This window comes from Selaginella moellendorffii, unplaced genomic scaffold (assembly GCF_000143415.4).
Source record: "Selaginella moellendorffii unplaced genomic scaffold, v1.0 SELMOscaffold_44, whole genome shotgun sequence".
Taxonomy (NCBI): domain Eukaryota; kingdom Viridiplantae; phylum Streptophyta; class Lycopodiopsida; order Selaginellales; family Selaginellaceae; genus Selaginella; species Selaginella moellendorffii.
In genome coordinates this window covers 1,448,605-1,469,187 of record NW_003314305.1, presented here as the reverse complement: position 1 = coordinate 1,469,187, position 20,583 = coordinate 1,448,605, and the positions used below count along the sequence as shown (strand labels likewise).

The following is a 20,583-nucleotide window of genomic DNA, read 5'->3' as shown; positions in this document are numbered from 1 at the left end:
GACACGAACCACTAAGATATTTCAGAATATTTTATGGCTTAGCCTATTCGTTTTAAAACCACATATTTAACCTCTCTCCTAAGCCAAACCAAAATAAGTTTTTCTAGATACTTTACAATAATCTCTAAACCCAAAAGTGGAATAACTAAAATACTAACATAGGTATTACAAAGCTGACTTTCATGCTGAATAATCACACATTAATTTGAATTAGTAAAATCTTGCTATTCCTAAGACTTTTGTCAACTTGCATCTTGATTATCCAAAACAAAGAAACCAACAAACACTACATGACAGAAGGTTGTTGGTAGCTCAAGTTAGTATGTCACTTGTTATATAAACTCCACACATTCCAATCTCTAGTGAAAACATACTTTCCATCAAGTATTACAATCTCTAGTGAAGACATACTTTCCAACAAGTATGAAGGCGATTTTCTTCTTAGTTTTCTTTGCAGCTTTGATCATCACTAACACAAAAATGGGATCTGAGGCTAAACAGCTAAAAGGATGTGGAGATAGCTGCCAGAGTAGCGATGATTGTCGGGAGGGATTTGATTGCCTTGGAGGAATGTGTGACAAGCTTGAATGTGTTTGTGGAGCTTATTGCGGCCCAGGAACCAGTGGGTGCTATGCAAATCTTCCATGCAATGAGGATTACGAGTGCGTATGTTAGTGAAATATTTACTTTGATGTAGAAGCTTATTTATTCAAAGCTGCTACTACTTCTCTGTAATATGGTTCATATCACATAGAGTTGAAAAAGCATTTTCTAGTATGAACTCATTCGCTTAGTTTTTAGGAAACAAAGTTAATTGTTTGAAAATGTATAGAGCAATCCATGCTGCATTTATCTGATTCAAAGGTAATGAAGAACAAAAAAGAACTGCATATAAGTTGCTCAAGGACATGTTTGCAGAGGAGCGCTCCTTTGCTTGAAGAGATGGTTTGGAACAATACTAGAACAAAAGATCTCAACTCTCGACTACAAATCATCTCTCATGAAAAAACACAAGGATTTATTTTTTGATGTCTCTGAAAACCTACAAAAAAAGAAAGACGATGTTGTGAGGAATCAGCTCTCACTAGCTTTCAACGCAGGCGCCTCCTCCATCTCTTTCTCCTCTTTATCGTCTTGAGCCTCAAACTCGTTCTGTGCTGCCATCGCCTTGACGATTGGATCTCGCAGCTCGGCAATGAGGCCGCCGCCAATCTTATACTCGGCCTCGTCGCCGGCGACGTAGATCCTTCCTTCGTGCCCGGCGATGTCCACCGCTAGAAGCTTGAAGTCATACTGGAAGACGAACGAAGGAAAGTTAGTCATACTGAGATTAGCAGAAAGATAGGAGAATAGCATTGGAGAACGAACGAAACTTTAAGAAGAGAAGCGAAGAAAGGATGAGGGAAAACTGGAAGAACGAAGAACGAAAATGAAAAAATCTGAGTGAAGAATCGAAGCGACTTCCGAAAGACGAAGAGAGAACTTGCCTGGCCTTGTTTCTTCTTCGTCTCGATGCTCACGAGTCCTCGCTTCTCCGACCCTTGGATGGGGAAGATTAGAAAACACCGTTTGCTGCTCACTCGAGGCTTCAAGTTGTTGATCCGGAGGCCACCTCCGGTCATCACGTAGGCACGAATGTCTGTCCCGGAAAGAGGAGCGCCGAGAGCCTTGAGCACGTCCGCAGAAGTGTTGAGCTTACGCATCGCAATTCTGTAGACTGCATCGGGATTTATCGTGTATCTCGCTTTCAAAACCATTCCCTGCACCAGAAGCAAAGGAACTAAGTTAGTGCACGAGAACAAGAACAAAACTAGAACCAAGAAGAGAATGAAAAGAAGAGAGGAAGCCACGATAGCTATAATAGTTTCCTAGAATAAGGAAAGAAACTAAAAACAAAACCAAAAACTACAAACGAACGAGGAAGAACCTCACAATGGAGGAAGCAAATCAAAGAGAACGAGGAAAAGGGAAACTCGCACGAGGAAAATATAGAAAGTCAGAATGGAGAAATAGAAAGAAACGAGAACAAGGAAAAGGCTGGAAACTCAAAATGGAGGAAATTGAAGCTCTCAAGAAACGAGAACGATAGAAATGACTGAGGTCAAAGAAAAGATGGAAGATAGAAGCTCCGAAAGAACGAGAACGATGAAAAGCATAGAAACTCACAATGAGAAAATCAAAGAAAAGATAAGCTCCAAAGAAACGAAAACGAGGAAAAGGCTAGAAACTCACCATGGGAGAAGAAAGAAAAGCTCCGAGAACGAGGAAAAACATAAAAATTCACAATGGCAGAAGAAGGAAGAAAAGATGGAAGATGAAGCCCCGGAGAAACGAGGAGGAAAAACATAGAAACTCAAAATGGCAGAAGAAGCGATGGAAGATAGAAGCTCAAAGGCTAGAAAACTCACAATGTAGGAAGAACATCAAAGAAAAGATGGAAGATAGAAAACGAGAACGAGGAATAGTATACAAACTCACAATGGAAGATCAGAGATGGAAGAAAAAGCGATGATCTCTTACACTGAAGGTGACCATTGCTGCTGCCAATGCGAGAAATCCATACTTGGCCATCCCTTCCGAGAGCGAGACGAACAAGCTCGCGATCCCAAACATCACCTTCCACAGGAGAAGGCAAGCGGCCAGCCCCACCGCTCCCACCACAACCAAGTAGTTCCTCCTCCAAAACGCTTCGATCTGGAGCTTGAGAGCTTCCCGATAGCTCACAAGCGTCTTGGCCACTGGAGCTGACACAGCCGATAGCGCTCCCTTCGTCCCCTCGGCGAATTCGCTGTTCTTCACGGATTCCACCACTGCTCGCGGCTTCTCCATCACTGCCTGCTTCATCTTCTCTTGCGCGATCCTCCATTTCTCCGCGAACGTCGTCTCGGTGGAGTGGTCGGTGGCCACTCCACGGCGCTGCCGCAATAGGGAGATGGATCTCTTCCACGGGAGGAGCGTCGATTCGGTGGCCCTGGGCGCGCAAATCGTCGAGAATAGCGCTGATCGAAGCTCCCAGCTGCTGCCCAGCTGGGATAGAACCCTAGACGAAGAAGAAAAGGCGATGGCATCGGCTGCGAGAGCTCCCACGATCCCACGCCGCGCACAGCGCCTCAGCGCCATGCCTTAGCTGGAATCTCCTATCTGGCGCCGGCCATGGACTGGAATCGAGACTCTAGAACGCACCTCTTTCCATCCCCTGTTTGATTGAAGAGCCCTAAAAATGTATCATTGTGCCAAGAACCCTAAATTCTTGAGCGATGTCTCTTCTTGCGCCGGGCGCCAATGCGCTCCACTGCTTCTCTTCTTCTTCCATCTTTGCCAGGGATTTTGTGACGATTCCAGTGTGGATTAGCTGCAAGCGCCATTGCCGCTTCACGATCGCTGCGGCGGCGCAGTCCCGGGGTCGGGGTTTTGCGGATTGGGCCAAGAGTCTGGGCAACCAGGAGCCGATCGGTGCGCGGATTGTGAGAATGGTGGCCACTGCGACATCGTCGCCGCTGGCGCAGTACATTTCTTCTCCAGTTACGGTCTTGCATTCGCTGGATCCCCGAGTTAAACAGGTTTCTCTCTTTTTTCTCTTTGTTCTTCGTGCTTGGATGATAGTTTTCGTGGAAAATTCTCTTTTCCTTGCGTAGTTTCCTTTCTCTTTTATTCTTCGTGCTTGGATGATAGTTTTGTGGAAAATTCTCTTTTCTCTTCGTGCTTGGATGATAGTTTTCGTGAAAATTCGTGATTAAGTCTATCTTTTGTGGTTTTTCTTGCCAACTTTTGCTTGGATCATCGTGATCTCTCTTCTTTTCTTCCGCGGGTTCTTCGCGTGCTTATACTCTTTGTCTGTTACTATAGAGAGTTTTCTCTTCTACTGTTCTTCGTGATGGTAACCCGTTTAAATCAGGTTTGAGCTTGCAGGCTTGGTTACTTGGCTTGATCGTTTTATCTTCGCGAGCACACGCAGTATTTCGACTAGGCGTGGTCGCCCTCCTCTCCACAGCAGCTGTTTCGTGTCTTCCAAAGAGAGTATGGCAGGTTCGTTTCTAGCGTCCCTTTTTTTCTTCCTTGAAATCTCCAGTAACATCCAGCGTTTCTCTCTCGATTCACAGGACCAGTTGGGAAGAACAACATTGCTCTGTGGATTGCTTTTCGTGATGGCAGCTTTGACGACAGATGGTGTCACACCGATCATGCAAGTTCGAACACCACCACCGAGCGTGGATTCATTGCCTCCGCTGCCTCCAGCACTGAATCGCTACTCCTACGTTTTCTTCAAGCTTGGGCCTTTCCAGCTCACGACCAAAGGTGTAGCACTCGCTACCACGGCTGCGTGTTTGTCATTCACGGTAAGCTTTCGTAGTTTCTTCAGAGCAAACGCTCATGTTTCTTTGTTTCCAGGTGCTCCAAAGTGCCAGTCTTTGTATCGCTACGACCACTCCAGAGGATCTAGCAGCCGGGCTGCGATGGTTTCTTCGTCCACTTCAAAGAGTCGGCGTTGCTGTGGACGAGATGATACTCACTTTGCTACTGTCGCTTAGATTCACCGGTCTTGTCTTCGACGAGGTACGTTACCCCGAGAGGTTTTTCGGAGCGAGCGTGATGGATTTCCACTCACTTCCAGGTGCGAAACATTGCCTTGGCCGTGGCTTCGCGGGGCGTGCAGTGGAAATCGTTGAAGCTGCGAGAGACTCTAGAACGTAAGTTTGCGCTTCTCTTTCATTAAAAACTCGAGCTTTTCTTTCTTGGCAGATCTTGGGACACTCGTAAGTCGCTTGTTCAAAAATCTCTTCATTCATGCCGAGCATATAACCGAGGTAGGACGCAAATCTTCCTTTGTCATCGTTGAAAGCTTTGTTTTTTTTCCAGGCTATGATAGCTCGAGGTTTCAAAGGCAATCCCGAAGAACACAAGCTCTACTTCTTGAGCAGGCTCTCTATTAAGTTAAACGATGTTCTGGCGCTGGCGGCGCTGGGATCGGTGCTGCTAGCCGCCGCTGCCTCGGAAATCTTGCTCTCGTAAAGCTCACTTCATCAAAGATCCACCTTTTGGGCCTGGCGCTGCTTAGAGGACTTGGCTCTCCGCCACCATCGCTTGACATACTTGGTTACTTTGTCCTTCGTTTTCCTAGCACTGCTCAACGTGTCACGGCCAATCGATTGTACGTGATCGAGAACTTGAGTTAGCATGCTTCGCTTGGGTTGGTTCTTTGGATTCGCAGGGTTCTTCAAGTTTTGCTTCTGCGGTGTTTTGGAAATCTTTTAGCACCGAGGCAATGAAAGAAAAGGCAAGTTGAGAACCTTAAGAAGTGATTGAAGCTTGCTTCCTTCGTCGGTATCGTCGTCGTCATCGTCATCGTCGGGGTCACCACCCGGATAGTTATTCATGTTCATGAGGTCGTCCTTGGAATACATTTTCATTCCTTGTCCTCCAGGCATGTCCTGTGAAAACCATGAAAACAAATAGAGTAAAGAATCGAGCGCTTGGCTATGAAGGTCTAAAACTTACACCCATGGAACGCATCAGTCTAGCCATGTCCGCGTCCTTGGTGGGCTTTGGCGTGAAGGGCTCTCCCAAATCTAGCGTCTGGAAAGCAGGCATTTTGATCGTGTTTGGAGGCTTAGAAAAGGCAAAACTTACTTTCGGAAGCGCTGGTAGTTTGGATGAGCAAGACTTGGTGACTTCTTTGCAAAGTGACTTGAAAATGGCCTCTTCCGATAGATCGCGTAAGTGTGTGTGGATAAACTCCGCGATATCGGTGTCATGGTCTCCGATCACCTACAGAGAATTTTCCATTTCGTTCTAAATATCTCGTGAAATAAGAAAAGAAAAATTCATACTTCTTGGCACGTTCGTTCGATCGTCCTGCATTTGGTGTTGCATTCTCCTTCTTCCGGCTGCTCCACGAGCTGAGATCCAGAGCACAACTCCATCATCTCACAGAAAAGAAAAGGAGAAGAATCCACCTTGAGTTTGTTTCCTTCTCGCACGATATCCAGGAAGAACATCCATTCGCTTTCCCGCTTCTTGACATTGCAGATATTCTCCGCTAGCTCGATAATCTCGAATTCTGAGAGCTGCCAGACGCGATCAGCCCCGGCACTAGATTTTCTTGCCTTTTTCTCACCTTCTTCTTGATCGATTTCTTCTCCGAAACCTTCTCGAACAGCTGCTTGGAGATCTGCTCGCACACCGCGCAGCGCAGGTACTTGATATTCTCCTTCCGTGCCACTTGCGCATCGACCCTTGCTACGATCAAGAGCGCGAGCGCGATTGCGATCGCGAAGCGCTGGACTGGCGGCATTGCGATTCAACCCTGGCTATGGCGAGCAAAACCCTCAAAAGTTCCACTCTGATAGAATCCACGGCTCACAAGATGCCACCTAGGATGCCCGTTTGCATCCAACGGCTGATTTTAAATTTTGCCCTGACGGACGGTGTAGATTCGATGTTTTCAGGTGTCAGGTTGCAAGCCGTTGATTCTTTCTCGCTCTGGGTTTAGGGTTCTTGGGGATGGAGGGCTTTGCGCGAGCTGTGGGAGCCACGCGCCATCTCTATGTTGCGAATTGCTTGGGGATAGCTCTGGAATCCGTGAAAGCGGCATTCTCCAAGTTTGGGCCGGTACTGGACGCTTGCGCCGCGGATTCGAGCAAGGCTAGGGTCATCGTGTCGTTTGAGAGGGAGGCGGATGCGGCGGCGGCCAGGGATGCGTGGAATCGGCAATGCTGTGGAGCGCTCGGGGAGCGCGCGCTGGTGATCGAATTCGCAGCTCCTCGTGAGAGAATCAAGGTATGCCAATTGAGACTCTCTGTTCTTCTCGAGTATTGAGGAATTCGTTACTCGTCTTTGACAAGATTTTCTTCGCTAGTTGGTTGAGGTACCAGTGAGCACCTCGGCTCAGGAGCTGGGAATTCCAGGCCTCTCTTTGCTGACGGAGTTTATATCATCGCGGGAAGAAGAGGTGAGAATCAAAAACTTTCTTGGATCTCCAGTTGTAGAGATCTTTCATCGGAATTTTTTTTTTCCCAGAGACTTCTTCAAGAGGTCGATGCTAGGCCGTGGCAAGCTCTTGCGAAGCGTCGAGTCCAGCATTATGGATACGAGTTTCTATACAACGTACTCCTTTCGTTTTTATCTCTTGCGATCTTCTAAAAACTGGATTGTTTCTCCAGGCAAGAAATGTGGACACCTCCAAGTTTTTGGGGGAGTTCCCAGACTTTCTCCAGCCATTGCTCGAGAAGATTTCCTCGATTGCTGAGCTCCAGGAAACGTCCGAGGCGACGTTTCCTTTCGACCAACTTACGGTACGTTTTGCTCTTGCAACTTTGTGTCGTCGTCTCAAAACTTTCGAGTCTTTCTTTCTTTCATAGGTTAATGAATATCCTCGTGGTGTGGGCTTGTCCCCGCACATTGACACTCACTCCGCGTTCCAAGGCTCAATAATCTCTCTTTCTCTGGCTGGCCCTTGTGTCATGGAGTTCAGGAAGTACGCGAGCGAAGGTGTGTCGCCGGAGTTTGAAAGAAAGGCGTTGTTCCTTCCGCAAAGATCATTGCTGATTCTATCCGGAGAGTCACGGTATGGATGGCACCACTATATACCGCATCACAAGGTCTGTTATCTCGTATTCTTCGTTTCCTTGCCAACGCTTCATGTCGACTGTGTAGTTTGATCTCGTATCTGGTCAGAGCGTCCCGCGAGAGTCGAGAAGAGTCTCCTATACATTCCGAAAGGTTTGGTTTGTCTCTTCAAAGTAACTCTCCTTGCGACCATCTTTGCAGGTTCGTCATGGTCCCTGTCGTTGCAACTTTCGGCAGTATTGCGATTCTCAGTGCCATTCTCAATCCGACTCTGGAGCTCCAGAGATAGTTGAAAGTGTTGATCAAGAAGAAGCCGATCCAGATGACCTCGTAACGCCGGAAATAGAGAAAACTTTCGTTCACAAAGTCTACAACGCCATTGCTCCACACTTCAGCTCCACAAGGTTTGCAAAGTGGCCCAGAGTTGCCGCTTTCCTCGACTCGCTGCCCCCGAGCTCGATGGTCATCGACGCTGGCTGTGGAAACGGGAAGTACTTGGGCCTCAACGACAGCTGCTTCTTCATCGGCTGCGATGTGAGTCCGCAGCTCATCTCCATCTGCGCACGAAGAGGCCACGAAGTTTTCGTCGCGGATGCTGTCAACTTACCGTTTAGAACAGGCTGCTTCGACGCGGCCATCTCGATCGCCGTGCTCCACCACCTTAGCACCGAGAAGAGGCGGAGGAAAGCAATCGTAGAGCTTCTGAGGATAGTGAGCACAGGAGGCAAGGTGCTGGTCACAGTGTGGGCCGCAGAACAGGAAGACAAAGGACTCGTCAAGAAATGGACTCCTCTGGATGAGAAATGCGTGGAAGGATGGGTCGGGGACATGGACGGGGGTGGTAAAAGCAAGAGCTTTCCAGCGACGTCGTCGCCATCTCTAGCAAAGATCGACGAAGCCGAAGGAGAGGCTGGAATGGTTAGCGCTGAAAATCTGGAAGAGCAGCAAGAGTACTTCGTACCGTGGCACTTGCCTTACCATCGCGCGGAGATCGCCGGCTCCGCGGAGGCGGTCGTGAGTGGCTTCGCGAGGAAGGACGATAAGAAGAACGCCGTCGTCTACAACCGATACTACCATGTCTTCGTCAGAGGCGAGCTCGAAAGGTCAGTCTCTTTCTTCTCGGTTTGGTTTTCTTTTTCGATCATTCACGGCTGCTTTGCAGGTTGGTTTCATCGATCGATGGTGCCGTAATCGTTGATCACTTCTTTGACAAATCGAATTGGTGCGTTGTATTGCAAAAGTCGTGACTTGTGTCATCAAGTTTTATGAACGATACGGTTCTCTCTTGTTTCTAAGGTACGCTGTTTCGTTTCCATTTTGGTTCCTCACTCGCCTCGTCTCGTCTCGTTATGTACAAAGTCATCTCTTAAGTACGTTATAGGGTCCAAAATTGCGGTGGTGGTGGCGGATAACGATGAGAGCTAGCTCTGGCGAGCTTGGAGCAGCTCAAAGCTCGGAGATCCCGCGAGTCCAAGCCAGGAGGAAGAGCTGTCTGGCTGCTGCTGCTGCTGCTGCTGACGCTGGAAGGTATTGTCCTGGAGTGCCTGGACCGCCGCCGTGAGGAACATCTGGTGCCTGCTCACCACCGGATCGATGAATGGTTTGTTCGTTTCCATCGTCACTTCCGAGTCCGAGGAGGATCTCGGGGAGAGGATGTCTTCCACTCGGTACGAGGGGCCCCTGCTGCCACTGGGAGTCGAGGCCGGAGGCATGAGAAACGTCCCTGGTGGCCTGCATAGCTTGAAGGCGTGCTCCTTCTGGTCGCTGGGGGATTGTATAACGCAGGGAGAGAAGACGCTGCGCTGCTGGTAGCGAGAGTTCTCCAAGCGTTCCATGCCCGCCAGCTTTTCCTGGATGAACACGACCATTTTGTTACGCAATTGGACGTGGAACTCGATTGTAACTTACCTGAATTGTAATGACAGTCTTCCACATGTTTGCGAACTGAGTATCGAGCGTCAGCTTCTCCACGATCTGGAGCTCCTGTCGGAGTTTGCCTTCCTGCGAAAACGATTTGTTTTAAGCTATAAATGAAATGAGAGTATACCTCCATCATCTTACGAACTTGAGTCTCCAGGCCATCCAGTCTCTCGACAGGTTTTCCTTGCAGCTGCTGCACTTCACTGCGAGAAAGACAACGAAAGGAAGTTACAAACTAAACGTTTCCAGCACGGGACCCGACCTTCGCAAGAGCTCTACCTCTTCCTTGAGAGATTTTATCGCTTCGTGTGAAGACTCGCTCGACGATTCTTGTACTTGATGCATCTCGCTAGCAGCACAAAACCAGAAGTTAGAACGTCAAAGTTTACGAGAAAATCGACAAGCTCCATACCTTCGAAGGCCATCAAAGCCCACCTTAAGTGCTCTTATCTCTCCCTCAACGTTCGTGATGGTAGGATCGCCCTTCTTCCATCCAGGAGGCGGAATCCACCAAGGATCACTTACGTTGGCATCTTTCCTCAGCTCCATGAAGCTCGCATCCTCGAGCCAGTACTCCATCACGCCTTCGGGATTGTGGCGTCGCCGAAATCGTTGGTCCCTCACCACCACCCGGTCGCTCATGTGCTTTAGGAGATGATCCAAAAGCCCAGTGTCGCCAATGAATTTTCTCGCCTCGTCTCTCAGGACATGCCTCGCAATTGGAGCTCCCGGGGTCGCTCCTTTCTCGTGGAGGATCAGGACGAGACTCTCTTGAGCGGCAGAATACCTGAAGAAATCGCAAAGGAAAAAGAAAGAAAACAAGAAAGGAGCTTGAATGCTCGTTCCAAAATCCCCAATCTGTAGATTTGTACCTTTCATTCGACCAGCGTCCTTGCATGTCCTTGGGAACTTTCAGCAGCGATTTGGAGCAGCCCTTGACGACGATCTGGAGGTTCTCGTCCGGATTGGTCGTGTATTTGATTTTCTTGCGCGTTCCCCATTTGATCTGCCTCTCGCTGAGATCTTTCTCGCAGTCTTCTCCCTCTGCACGATCGATCGGCCAAGAAAGATCCAAATTACGCAATGCGAGAAAGACGAGAGATTTTACCCGACTCGCTGCAAATCTTCGTCTGGATCGGCTCCACACGGAGAGCCTGCGGCCGCCGGCGCCGGCGATAGAACTGGCCACACTTCGGCGATGATTGCTTGAGCTCCATATCGATCGCATCGCATCGCTCCGGGCTAACCCTGACCAGCGCCATTGGCGCAGCGGTACCGCGCTTAGGGCTCTTGCGCTCTCCCCTAATGAGAGCCTTCGCCTCAATGGAACAGAGAAGAGACCACATTGCGCCATGGCCAATACTCACGACGCATACAAACAATGATAGCCGTGTCGTACGGTAAATTACATGGCTAAATGGTAAAAGTATAGCAGATCCATTTCAGCTGGCTGGGACATGACAGTTAATTAGGTCAATTTTCTATATAATCTAAACAAAATCTAATGTTTTAGTTTGTTTATATAATCCAGCCAAGAAAAGAACCTCTTCTAAGATCAAATAGCCATAAGCTATAGCTTGAAGTACTTCCTCAACTAATTAATGGCTCAATCTGACAGTTTTGATTTCTTGCCTTTTAACATCAAAGGAACTGTAAAAATGCCAAAGAAACCATGTAATATTTATTATAGAAAAATGCAATTATGTGAATAAATTTCTATGCAATGCCATAGATATTATAAAAACATTAAATATATAAAAACATACAACTTCTTTTCAAAAACATCTTTTCACTAGCTAAAAAAGGATTAAAAAGAGGACATATTTATCAATTATTTTGATTATTTTTATTCCAAATGTTATTTACATTTTAATCATTAGAGATAATTCTCATCATATTTTAACACTAATAGAAACTTTAAGTTTACAAAAGGAAGTCAATAAAAATTAGAGATTTTACAATAAAAAATTTTACAAAATCTTTTGTAACTAAAGGGAAAATGTTTGTATATACATTCTGAGTATTAGAATATCATATAGAAAATATAAAATTAATAACAGAAAAAATTACTTTTAAAATTATAAACTGATAAAAACTTTATAATTTATGATAATAACAGTAATATTATTTGGAAAACCAAATAAAGATTAATGGGACAATCAATATGTACAAGTGATGATGGTTATATAATTTTTTGTGATACTGCCACAAGTTAAAATTTTTTATTTAACATTACAAAATATGATTAATCATAAATAATTTAATTATATAAATTATACCTAAAATTATAACTCTCTCCAAATTATTTTCATTCTATAATTAGATAAAGAATTAATTTTTAACTGGTATAAAAAGTTCATAGATCTTATTTTATTTATAAATAAATATATTATTATTATATTAAATTTAAATATTATTAGCTAGAAAAAATTTAAAATTATTAATATTTTACTAATTGATATTAATGAGTAACATGAGATCATTTTCTTAAATAACTCATGAAAATTAAATAAAGTATCATTACATGTACTGTCTTTAATACTAGCTTCTAAGTAATAAATTCTACTTTATGTTTATATATTATTAAGTACCTTTTTATCATGTTTACATTGCAATAAAAAATAAAACCAATGTTATACTAAACTATGACTTATATTACATTTTAAATATAATCCATTATTATTTCAATATTGTTAAATTTTATGTTTTGTTTTTTATGAATATTTTGATATTAGATTATTTTTGTTGCTATATTAATATTTTTTTGCCTATATTTTTAATATTTAAGCAAAATTTGATGTTGTATAAATTATTTCTACAAGTAATATTTTAATTAAATGTTTTAAATACAAACTAAAATTTTAAATACATTAAGTAAATATTGTTAACTACTCCATTATATATTTACATGAATATGTACATTTAGATGATAGTTAATTAGGTTATAATGTATGGTTAGTAAAAATTTCTATTAAATAGTTTTTAAAAAACTTTATCTATATTTGATTTAATATTTTAATTCAAATTTAGACAAATCATTATAAAAGAGAACCCAAATGTATGGAGCTAAGAGTTTTTCTACAACAAATGTTTTTGGATATCATTAACTTGACCCTATTTAGTTCTTCTCAAAATAAACAATGTCAAAATATTTTTTAGAGAGTAAAAATAAATAAATAAAGAAGAAATTAAATATGTGATTGAGAATAAAAACTATTATTGATAATTTCTGAAATTTTAAAACTTTTTTTAATACTTTCATTGAAAAAATTTATATTTGAAATAAAATAACTTTATCTTCCTAAAAAATTAATTTTATTATTGTATATATAAATATGATATATATATTTCCAAAAGATGAACAAATTATTCAATGCCTCTTGTGTTAGTTAGTGTAGGAAATGCACCAGATCTTGAATATTAAGGAAATAAATGGAGATTTTTCAAAGCTCCTAGTGTTTCCATTTGGCATTACGCAGTAAACCTTATTCTTACAATACAAATTATGAAATGAATTTACAGCTGAATTTACTCTAAAGGTTTACTCTAAAGGTTTTCATGATTGCGTTGCCATGGTAGAGGTGTTAAGAGCTACGTCAACAAATTTCCCATTTTGCTTGGGTAACTCAATTCCACTCTCCAAATCCGGGGATTCACTCTCTTCAGCTTCCTTCTCGTCAGGTACCTGCCACGTCAGCAAGTTACCGGGCTTGTAATATATGTAGTGGCAAAAGAGCTGGACAGCGCCTCCAGCTAGTCCAAGAACATTGGGAACCTGAATTGGTCAAAACTCTGTTAATTCCCTGTAAATATGTCGGCCTTTACTGCAGAAAACTTACCAGTATGTAAATGTCGTGCTTCAAGAGCGCGTACGCAAACCACAGGGCACTGTTGATGAAGACGGTCAAGCACAGGTAAAAAGGTAAGAACTCGACGCTTTTGGTCTTGAAAATCCGGTACTGCAATACAGAGGTTTTGTGATTAGCGATGATAACAAGGAAAGTTAAGGTTTTAATCCGCCAACTTACCATCACGGACAAAGGTGACCAATACATCGCGATGTTGAGGACGATGCAAAGAACTCCAAAGATTGTAATCCTCGTGTCTTTACTATGGATTCCGAGACTTATGCCAAAGCCCACGGCCGCCATGATCGCCAAGCACGAAAACGTATAAAGGGATGCTCTTTTCTGCAAATTCAAAAGGGGCAAAGTTGGCAAAGCGATTCGATCAACCCTCAAAACAAATCCTTACCAGTGCCTTGGGCGATTTCCTCGCGTAGAACAAGAAAAGCAAGACGTAGATCACGTTGAGAACTGTCCCAAGCCCATTGATGGTGACGACCAGCGTTGCGTTTTTGTTAATTGGCGAGCCATACAGAACCCAGAGAATACAATTCAGGAGCGAGGCGATATAGGGCACCGAGGAGAAGGATTCCGTGGATTTCTTCTTTGCAATCCTTATGAAAGTGAGTCTGCAATGGAAAAGCAAGAATCAGATTGGGAAAAGGGGGTCATGAAGCAAGAAAAAGAGTGAAAACATACATCGAAGACAAGAACATCAACGCTGCGACAACATTCCCAGCCACTCCAATAATCGTTGCTGCGATCGCCATGCTGTTCTAAAACCCGTAAAGCTCTCACAACCCTATTACACCAAAACACCAAAGCCTGAGTTTTATAAGACAGGTAACACCCTTTTTACTAGCGAAAAGGCTCCTTTTGGGTTCATAAAATCTTATCCATTCAATTTCTTATCCAAAACAAAATAAGAGTTTATAGTTAACAGACATTTATATCATCTCCCACACAATTGTGGCACCTGAAAAGCTTGTTTGGATCCACCACCTTTTTGATCGACTTTAACCTCTCAAAGTTCACTCCAAAGAACGACTCTTGCCAGTTAGGCTCGTTGAAATCGGCCTCGTTGAGATAAGCTCCGGACTCTTGCGTAAGATCACGTAGAAGGCTGTTTGCATGCGTGAGTGCCTTGGTCTTTACGTCTTGCTCCATCAAACTCGTCCCTTCCAGCCAAGAGGTGGGCAACACAAGCTGCCACAGAGCCTTCCTCCAAACGGGATTCACAGCGTTGTCTTGCTCCTCAGCCACCTTTCCACCCGCAACAAAGCAGCCGATGATCCGCCCAATCCCATTGTCAAGAACATTCACCAATGCCTGCGCAAGCTCCATCGGCGATTTCTCCATCGTCTCGCGTGGTATCAGCCTGGAAGCAATCTGCAAGTTGTGGCCAGTACTCTCCACGCATTGTGCACCGAAGAAGGCGCAAGACGCCGCTTGTCTCCACACTAGAAAAGATGGAAACTCCTTCACGTTTGCAACCTGGATCGTGAGCCCCTGCTGCTGCCGGACATAGCTCAGAAAGCCACCCAAGGTTTCGTTCACTTGCGACGCCTCGCCGTTGGGAATGAGATATCCAAAAAAGAGCCTCTCGCGCCTGATCTCAAAGTAACCCGCCCAGTTCTCATCCGATAGCGCACCCTGGATCTCAATGAAATGCCGGGTTACCTCGAGGAGACTAGGGGCATTCGCCGGGATGATGCTCACAAAGGTTCCGATCACACGACTGAAAGCCGGGAAAGTCCGGTATGTTGCGGATACCACAACTCCAAAAGTTCCGCCACCTCCGCCCCGCAGGGCCCAGAAGAGGTCCTGGTTCTGGCATGCATTCGCAACAACAAGCTCCCCATCTGCAGTCACAACCTCAAACTCCAAAACATTGTCCGCCGCCAGTCCAAACATGTGGGAGATCGGGCCGTGCCCGCCACCTTGAACATAGCCCCCCGCCGCCGCCACTGTTCCTGACATCGCGCCCACAACAACAACTTTCCGTGTGTCTGCCGCGCGGTAAACATCCTCCCAAACGTCACCTGCATGAACCTTGACCGCACTCTGACCGCGTTGACCAGCATTGCAACCCGCCGGCCTGAAGTCGTCGCTGAAGCTGATGTTCCTCAGGTCCCGGGTCCAGACGACCATTGACCCGGCTTCCGTACTTTGACCGTGGTAGCTGTGCGCGCCGCCTCTGACCTTGAGCTTCAGGCGGTACTTCGCCGCGAAGCGCACGGCCGCCTGGACGTCGCCGGCGGTGGCCGCGCGGACAGAATATTCTGGAAGATTCCCGCGCCGGCACTGCCCGTTCTTGGCCGCGGTGGTGTTGAGCGGGCAGCCGTCCTCGCCCAGGAGCTCCCAGTTTGCGTACTGGACGGCGCCGGCTTGGTCGATCCGCCAGCTCGGGTCGGACCATCGGGACATGGCGATGGAGCACGAAGCGTTGTCAAAGGTGTCCTTGTAGCAGGGGAGGGCGGCAGGGATTGGGACGAGGAGCCGGCCAGCGATGGAGGAATTGAGGGCTTTCCAGGCGTCGGCGCTGGGCCAGCAGGACTCGCTTGGATTGGAGCACTTACAGGCACTTGCATTGGTGTTTTGGGCGCTGGAGATGAAATTGGAGATGGAGAAGATCGTGGAAAAGAGAAGAAGTAACGCCATTGCTCGTCCCATTGGAGAATCCTTGAAGAACTACCTCGTTCTAAAGATCTTGCCTTTGTCAATCACTCGAGAATTGAGAACGCTGCTGTGTAATCGATATCAATCAATCGAGAATTGACCAAAGCTGTGTGATCGATCGATCAATCCCCAAGAAAGAATGAGGTAATGTGGAAGAAGAGAATGCTCGCTTTAAAAACCGGGAAGAACGCGTAGCTATTGCTTGCCAAAGACGCGTTTAATTTAAAACTAAACTGTCGGGTATATTATCAGCATAAGTTTTGGCGGGAAACTGCGTTTTAGGGTTCTTCGAGCGCTGGGGGCAAGCGAGATGAGCGACGCTCGGATCGCATGGCAAGTGGAGCTGGCGCAATTCGTCCCGCCGTTCGAGGGGCTTCACCGGCGATTCTTGGCGGGCTCCTGGATCATCTCCAAGTCGGCGGCTACTCTCACGATCAACAGCGCCTCCGCGACGCTGGCCATCGTTCTCAATGGCAATGTCTATGTGAGTTTCTTGGCATAGCGCGTTGTTTGTTTGCTTCGCGTAGTCGTTCTATTGTTTTGGCTTGGCCGGCATTGGCTTTTGTAAGAAAACCACGGTTTCTAAATGGTTTATTTTGTTATCTTTTTGTTGTCCAGGAAGAACACTGTGTTCCCGACTTGTCGTTTGCTTGGCCTCGTACCACTGGGAGCTCGCGAGTCATTCTCGCAAGCTACGCAATCTCTGGAACGGTGAGTTCGATTTTATTTTTTAATCTCCGAGATTAGAAAAGAAAAAACAATTCTACGATGTTTTTTTTTTTTTGCAGACATACAAGTTTGGAATGAGGTTCGAGAACGACGAGGAAGCGTCGAAATGCTTTAAGATCCTCGAAGTACGTGCTACTGTTTTGTATTTTATCATTGTTTTTCTTGTTTTAACTTGCTTGTTCTATCTAGGCTGCCGCGTCCATTCCCAGGGGTACTCTAGAAAGCGTGGTCCCGAAAATCTACAGCGAGATGGACTGGACAGCCCCAGGAGCTCCCGACCAATTCATTCCGGAAGTGATTGAAACCAACAGTCCCAACGGGGCTCGAAGCAACACCTCGGGAGCAGGGTCTGTTCTCCCGGATCCAGAGGTAGTCTTAGCACTGCCATGCCCAGGTACTTCGCTTCGATACAACTTTAAGAAATCTCAGAGCTTTCTAAGCTAGAAGTTCATGGTTTATCTTAAGCAGGATCCAGTAACAAGCCATCAGCACCCGCGCTCAAAGACCAAATCCATACGAGCAACTCTTTGATCAGCACCAAACCTTCAGGACCGGAGCTCAAGGAGCAAATCCTCGTGAGCATCTCTTTGATGAAATCAAAGACGTTTTATAACTATTCCTTTCGCTGTTTTCGCAGAAGTGCCTCATGGATCCTTCCTTCCCAGGCAAGGCAGTAAAAACTTCTCTGGTTTATATCAAACCTGGCTAAAACTTTGATGACGATTTCTTCCAATGCAGCTTTCGTGAACGAGGTCGAGAAAATCTGGCACGAAATCGGACACAACGTCGAGACGCTGCAGACGTAACTTCGACGTCCTAGGAGCTAAATTTTTTGCTGTAGACGAGGTAAGTACTTTCAATCACAGTAGTAGTTTTATAATCCCAGAGATGAGCTTTTAATGCGTTTTTTCCCTCCAGGCAATGATCAGCGATGTACCTCGAAGAATCTAACTAGTCGCTCCAAAGGCTAAGAGCTTAGATCGAGCAAAAGGATAGAGAAGGCACGGCTTTAAAAAGTTTTTGCTAGCCTTTCTGTCCGTTAAAACAGTACACTCTCTACTACGAAGCTTAAGTTTTTCACGAAGATGCTCAAGCGTATCACGGTTAGCTGTTGCTATCGCGGGGCGAATATGCTGCCGTGAAGCGGGAAGATTCCAGTGGCCCGAAATTGGAAATTCAAGGTGGCCAAGTACGTACCGTACAGAGCTATGGGAAGTGAAAGCCAGTGTGCGAGGAAGAAGTGATAGGAGGCTCTCGTCGGGCTTTAGCGACGAGCAAGATAGGGTTTGAGGGGCGGAGGCTGGCAGAAACTTCGAGCGCGCGCGGTGATTCACGTCCGGGGCTGGGATTCTGGCGTCCAGGTGATCGTCGCTCTGGATTCTGCGCTCTAACAGCGAAATTTCTCCAGCATTGGAGCCGAGCGATGAAAAATTCGAGGCCGTCGACAGAGTACTGGCTCCAGGCGATGGGAAATCAAGGTATGGATCGAAGAACTTCGGTGTTTTCTTCTCTTCTTGACGCTTGTTGGATCGCTAGAGGGGAGCGGCAAGGAAATATTTCCACAGGATACATTTCCAGAGGTGAGCGCTTCTTGCTTGGATTTCTTTCTTGGATGTGAGCTCTCATCCCAGGCCAAGGACGAAATCGAGAAGAATGCAGAGCTCTTGCCTTGGTGCTCTGAGCAAAAGAACCGGAAGAGAAAGCTTCTAGACTCGCTCGAGGACGATCGTGACCAGCATCTAGCTTTGACACTCTATGTAGAGAAAACCTCCGGTAAGAACCAAACCAGTGCTGCTCTTCTTCGTTCTTCGTTCTTTTTTCTTGTTTCTCTCATTCGTTTGGTGTCTTCTTTGTAGCTGAGCATCCAAGAGCTGGAGTCGTGTACGAAATTAGCCGGCCTCTGGCATCTTCCCCGTCGTCTCGACTGAGATCTCGCGTTGCGATGGTAAAAACTTTGCGTTCTTATCTTCTAGAGATGAGACTTACAATGCACGTAGGTGGTGAGCGTATCGAGCGAGGAAGTGAAGCTCAGATTTCCCAGTTGTTCCTCGTTGGAGAGGTTTCTTCGGAGCAACGCGGAAAAAAAGTGCTCCCTGGGAAGTTCGGAGACTATCTCGGAGACTATCATGGGTACGAAGCCGGAGCTAGACGAGGAGGTGACGGTAACAGCAAAACTCGCGGAGGACCTCCTCATACGACCGATATCTTGCACTGAGCTCCTCCATCAAGGTCACCTTGAGTCCTTTTGGCTGGCTGAAGACAAAAAAGAGCCTGTTGTAAACAACCCGAGGAGCTGGGCTGTTCGAAGAAAATCAACGCGTGTCTCGAAGATCAACGAGAACCTTCAGCTCGCTGTGAGCAGGTTCAACAGCGGCTCTTCGATAACGCACCCCGAGAAGACCCCAGTGAGGTGTACGGCCATTCAAGTTCGTAAAGATGTGCTTGGAAGGTGGTCTGCTGGACGGTAAGTGACTCGGTTTTGAAAACTTCGAGTGCTGTCTTGACTGTATCGATACAGATATGCGAGTGCACAGGAAAAGCTTATTGATCTTATGCGTGCTAAAGGAGCCCGGCCTGGCAATGCGATCTCAAGAGCCGTGTTACGAGAGGACGCACGGAAGTTTATCGGCGACACTGGCTTGCTGGATCACTTGTTGAAGCACTTGGTGGACAAAACGACACCTGATGGCCAACGTTTTAGGAGGCGGCATAACTCGGAAGGCAGCCTCGAGTACTGGCTTGAAGATGCTTCTTTGATGGAGATTCGCAAGTCTGCCGGCATTGAAGACCCCTTCTGGCTTCCGCCTCCTGGATGGAGTCCAGGAGACAAACTCCCCTATAGTTGCCGAGGCATGACCGCTTCAGAGGCTGCCGAGATGAACAGCCTCAAGCAAGAAGTTGAGCAACTCAAAAGGTCTGTTGTGTTTTCGTTGTTCTGAATTACTTAGACTGATTGTTTCGTATTCCAAACAGTAAGCTTTTTACAATGAGGAGCTCTCCAACTGAAACCGAGACTCTGACACAAAACTCCGGATTCGCAGATTCGCAGGACAAAGGAAGGATGAGAACGCAAGTCGAGGTATTAACATCAATCACTTTGAGTGGCTTTTCATTGACGAGGTTTTATCCATCCAGAATCTCAAGGCAAGCATTGAGGAGCTTCAAAGCGCTTACATCCATCTCCACGAGCTGCATCGCGAGAACTCGCACTTTATGGTTCATGATCTTGTTTCTTTCAGGCCGTAAAACAGTTTTTCACTTTTTGCCTCCAGGAAACAGGATACGCAACCTTTATCAAGACCGAAAGCCAGGTTGATAGAGACCGAGAAAGGTGTGAATTTTTTTCCCTGGAAACCATCGCTGTCTCAACTGGAACTGGATGATTTTTCTTTCTAGAGATCACGAGCGGCTGGACAAGCTGGAACATCAAGTTCGTAACATTGTCAAGGTAGAATCAAGTTCTCTTATCGGCGTTAAGTCGATCACTGTTGCTTGGCTTTTAATTATCAGGATGCGGCGGTCGAGAAACTCGCCACGGAGTCCCAGTTCAAGATCTTGTGGAAGGTCGTCATGGCTTTGCAGGTCACTGAATCCCAATCTAGTGCCAGTAATGGAAGAAAAGCTAAAACTTTCGTGGTGTTTGTTCTCTAGATGTTCCAGGACAATAACATCGTCGTCAAGCCTGTGCTTCGCCAGGAGGTGGAAGAGAGCTCTGTCGTGAGGATGGAACAAGGTAAGAAAAGCTCAAAGAAAATTCACCTCCATTCACCATAGTCACAATTTTACAGCAGAAATTCGCACTCTCGACGAAGAAATTGGATGGCTTGGCCTCGCGCCTCCCGCA

At 46.0% G+C, this 20,583-nt stretch overlaps 8 protein-coding genes across 8 annotated transcripts in view; 4 read left to right on the top strand and 4 right to left on the bottom strand.

The window, feature by feature from the left end:
* Positions 1–996: 996 nt before the first annotated feature.
* On the bottom strand, positions 997–3,216 carry LOC9648181. The gene is made up of 3 exons (XM_024685365.1): positions 2,521–3,216; positions 1,488–1,760; positions 997–1,293 (listed from the first exon to the last, which is right to left on the bottom strand). Exons 1-3 carry the CDS (start codon positions 3,118–3,120, stop codon positions 1,075–1,077), a joined length of 1,092 nt encoding a protein of 363 aa, XP_024541133.1. The 5' UTR covers positions 3,121–3,216; the 3' UTR covers positions 997–1,074.
* A 25-nt stretch (positions 3,217–3,241) lies between these two features.
* Positions 3,242–5,314, top strand: LOC9647748 (protein ABCI12, chloroplastic). The gene is made up of 7 exons (XM_002980436.2): positions 3,242–3,560; positions 3,910–4,026; positions 4,101–4,337; positions 4,390–4,554; positions 4,613–4,688; positions 4,741–4,805; positions 4,858–5,314. Exons 1-7 carry the CDS (start codon positions 3,258–3,260, stop codon positions 5,008–5,010), a joined length of 1,116 nt encoding a protein of 371 aa, XP_002980482.1. The 5' UTR covers positions 3,242–3,257; the 3' UTR covers positions 5,011–5,314.
* Positions 4,894–6,333, bottom strand: LOC9648105. Its single transcript, XM_002980285.2, has 7 exons — positions 6,116–6,333; positions 5,955–6,065; positions 5,829–5,897; positions 5,629–5,766; positions 5,497–5,574; positions 5,289–5,429; positions 4,894–5,228 (listed from the first exon to the last, which is right to left on the bottom strand). Exons 1-7 carry the CDS (start codon positions 6,290–6,292, stop codon positions 5,022–5,024), a joined length of 921 nt encoding a protein of 306 aa, XP_002980331.2. The 5' UTR covers positions 6,293–6,333; the 3' UTR covers positions 4,894–5,021.
* A 163-nt stretch (positions 6,334–6,496) lies between these two features.
* On the top strand, positions 6,497–8,861 carry LOC9648104 (alkylated DNA repair protein alkB homolog 8). The gene is made up of 8 exons (XM_002980435.2): positions 6,497–6,777; positions 6,857–6,949; positions 7,018–7,104; positions 7,161–7,292; positions 7,359–7,598; positions 7,654–7,719; positions 7,768–8,669; positions 8,729–8,861. Exons 1-8 carry the CDS (start codon positions 6,502–6,504, stop codon positions 8,811–8,813), a joined length of 1,881 nt encoding a protein of 626 aa, XP_002980481.2. The 5' UTR covers positions 6,497–6,501; the 3' UTR covers positions 8,814–8,861.
* Positions 8,772–10,758, bottom strand: LOC9647746 (protein DYAD). Its single transcript, XM_002980284.2, has 7 exons — positions 10,595–10,758; positions 10,359–10,530; positions 9,899–10,273; positions 9,749–9,835; positions 9,614–9,689; positions 9,475–9,567; positions 8,772–9,416 (listed from the first exon to the last, which is right to left on the bottom strand). The coding sequence occupies exons 1-7, from the start codon at positions 10,746–10,748 to the stop codon at positions 8,988–8,990; spliced, it is 1,386 nt and encodes a 461-aa protein (XP_002980330.1). The 5' UTR covers positions 10,749–10,758; the 3' UTR covers positions 8,772–8,987.
* A 2,284-nt stretch (positions 10,759–13,042) lies between these two features.
* LOC9647745 (uncharacterized FAD-linked oxidoreductase ARB_02478) lies at positions 13,043–15,992 on the bottom strand. The gene is made up of 4 exons (XM_024685334.1): positions 14,308–15,992; positions 13,741–13,960; positions 13,326–13,445; positions 13,043–13,171 (listed from the first exon to the last, which is right to left on the bottom strand). Exons 1-4 carry the CDS (start codon positions 15,990–15,992, stop codon positions 13,043–13,045), a joined length of 2,154 nt encoding a protein of 717 aa, XP_024541102.1.
* A 311-nt stretch (positions 15,993–16,303) lies between these two features.
* Positions 16,304–17,823, top strand: LOC9647744. Its single transcript, XM_024685428.1, has 8 exons — positions 16,304–16,494; positions 16,629–16,721; positions 16,799–16,864; positions 16,929–17,133; positions 17,208–17,314; positions 17,377–17,404; positions 17,478–17,585; positions 17,658–17,823. The coding sequence occupies exons 1-7, from the start codon at positions 16,321–16,323 to the stop codon at positions 17,543–17,545; spliced, it is 741 nt and encodes a 246-aa protein (XP_024541196.1). The 5' UTR covers positions 16,304–16,320; the 3' UTR covers positions 17,546–17,585; positions 17,658–17,823.
* Positions 17,824–20,309: 2,486 nt separating this feature from the next.
* LOC112349979 overlaps positions 20,310–20,583 on the top strand; it is a 1,202-nt gene continuing 928 nt past the window's right edge. The window contains exons 1-2 of the mRNA XM_024685333.1: positions 20,310–20,346; positions 20,436–20,472. Of these exons, the coding sequence (XP_024541101.1) occupies positions 20,310–20,346; positions 20,436–20,472 (74 nt within the window). The remainder of the gene's footprint in view (positions 20,347–20,435; positions 20,473–20,583) is intronic.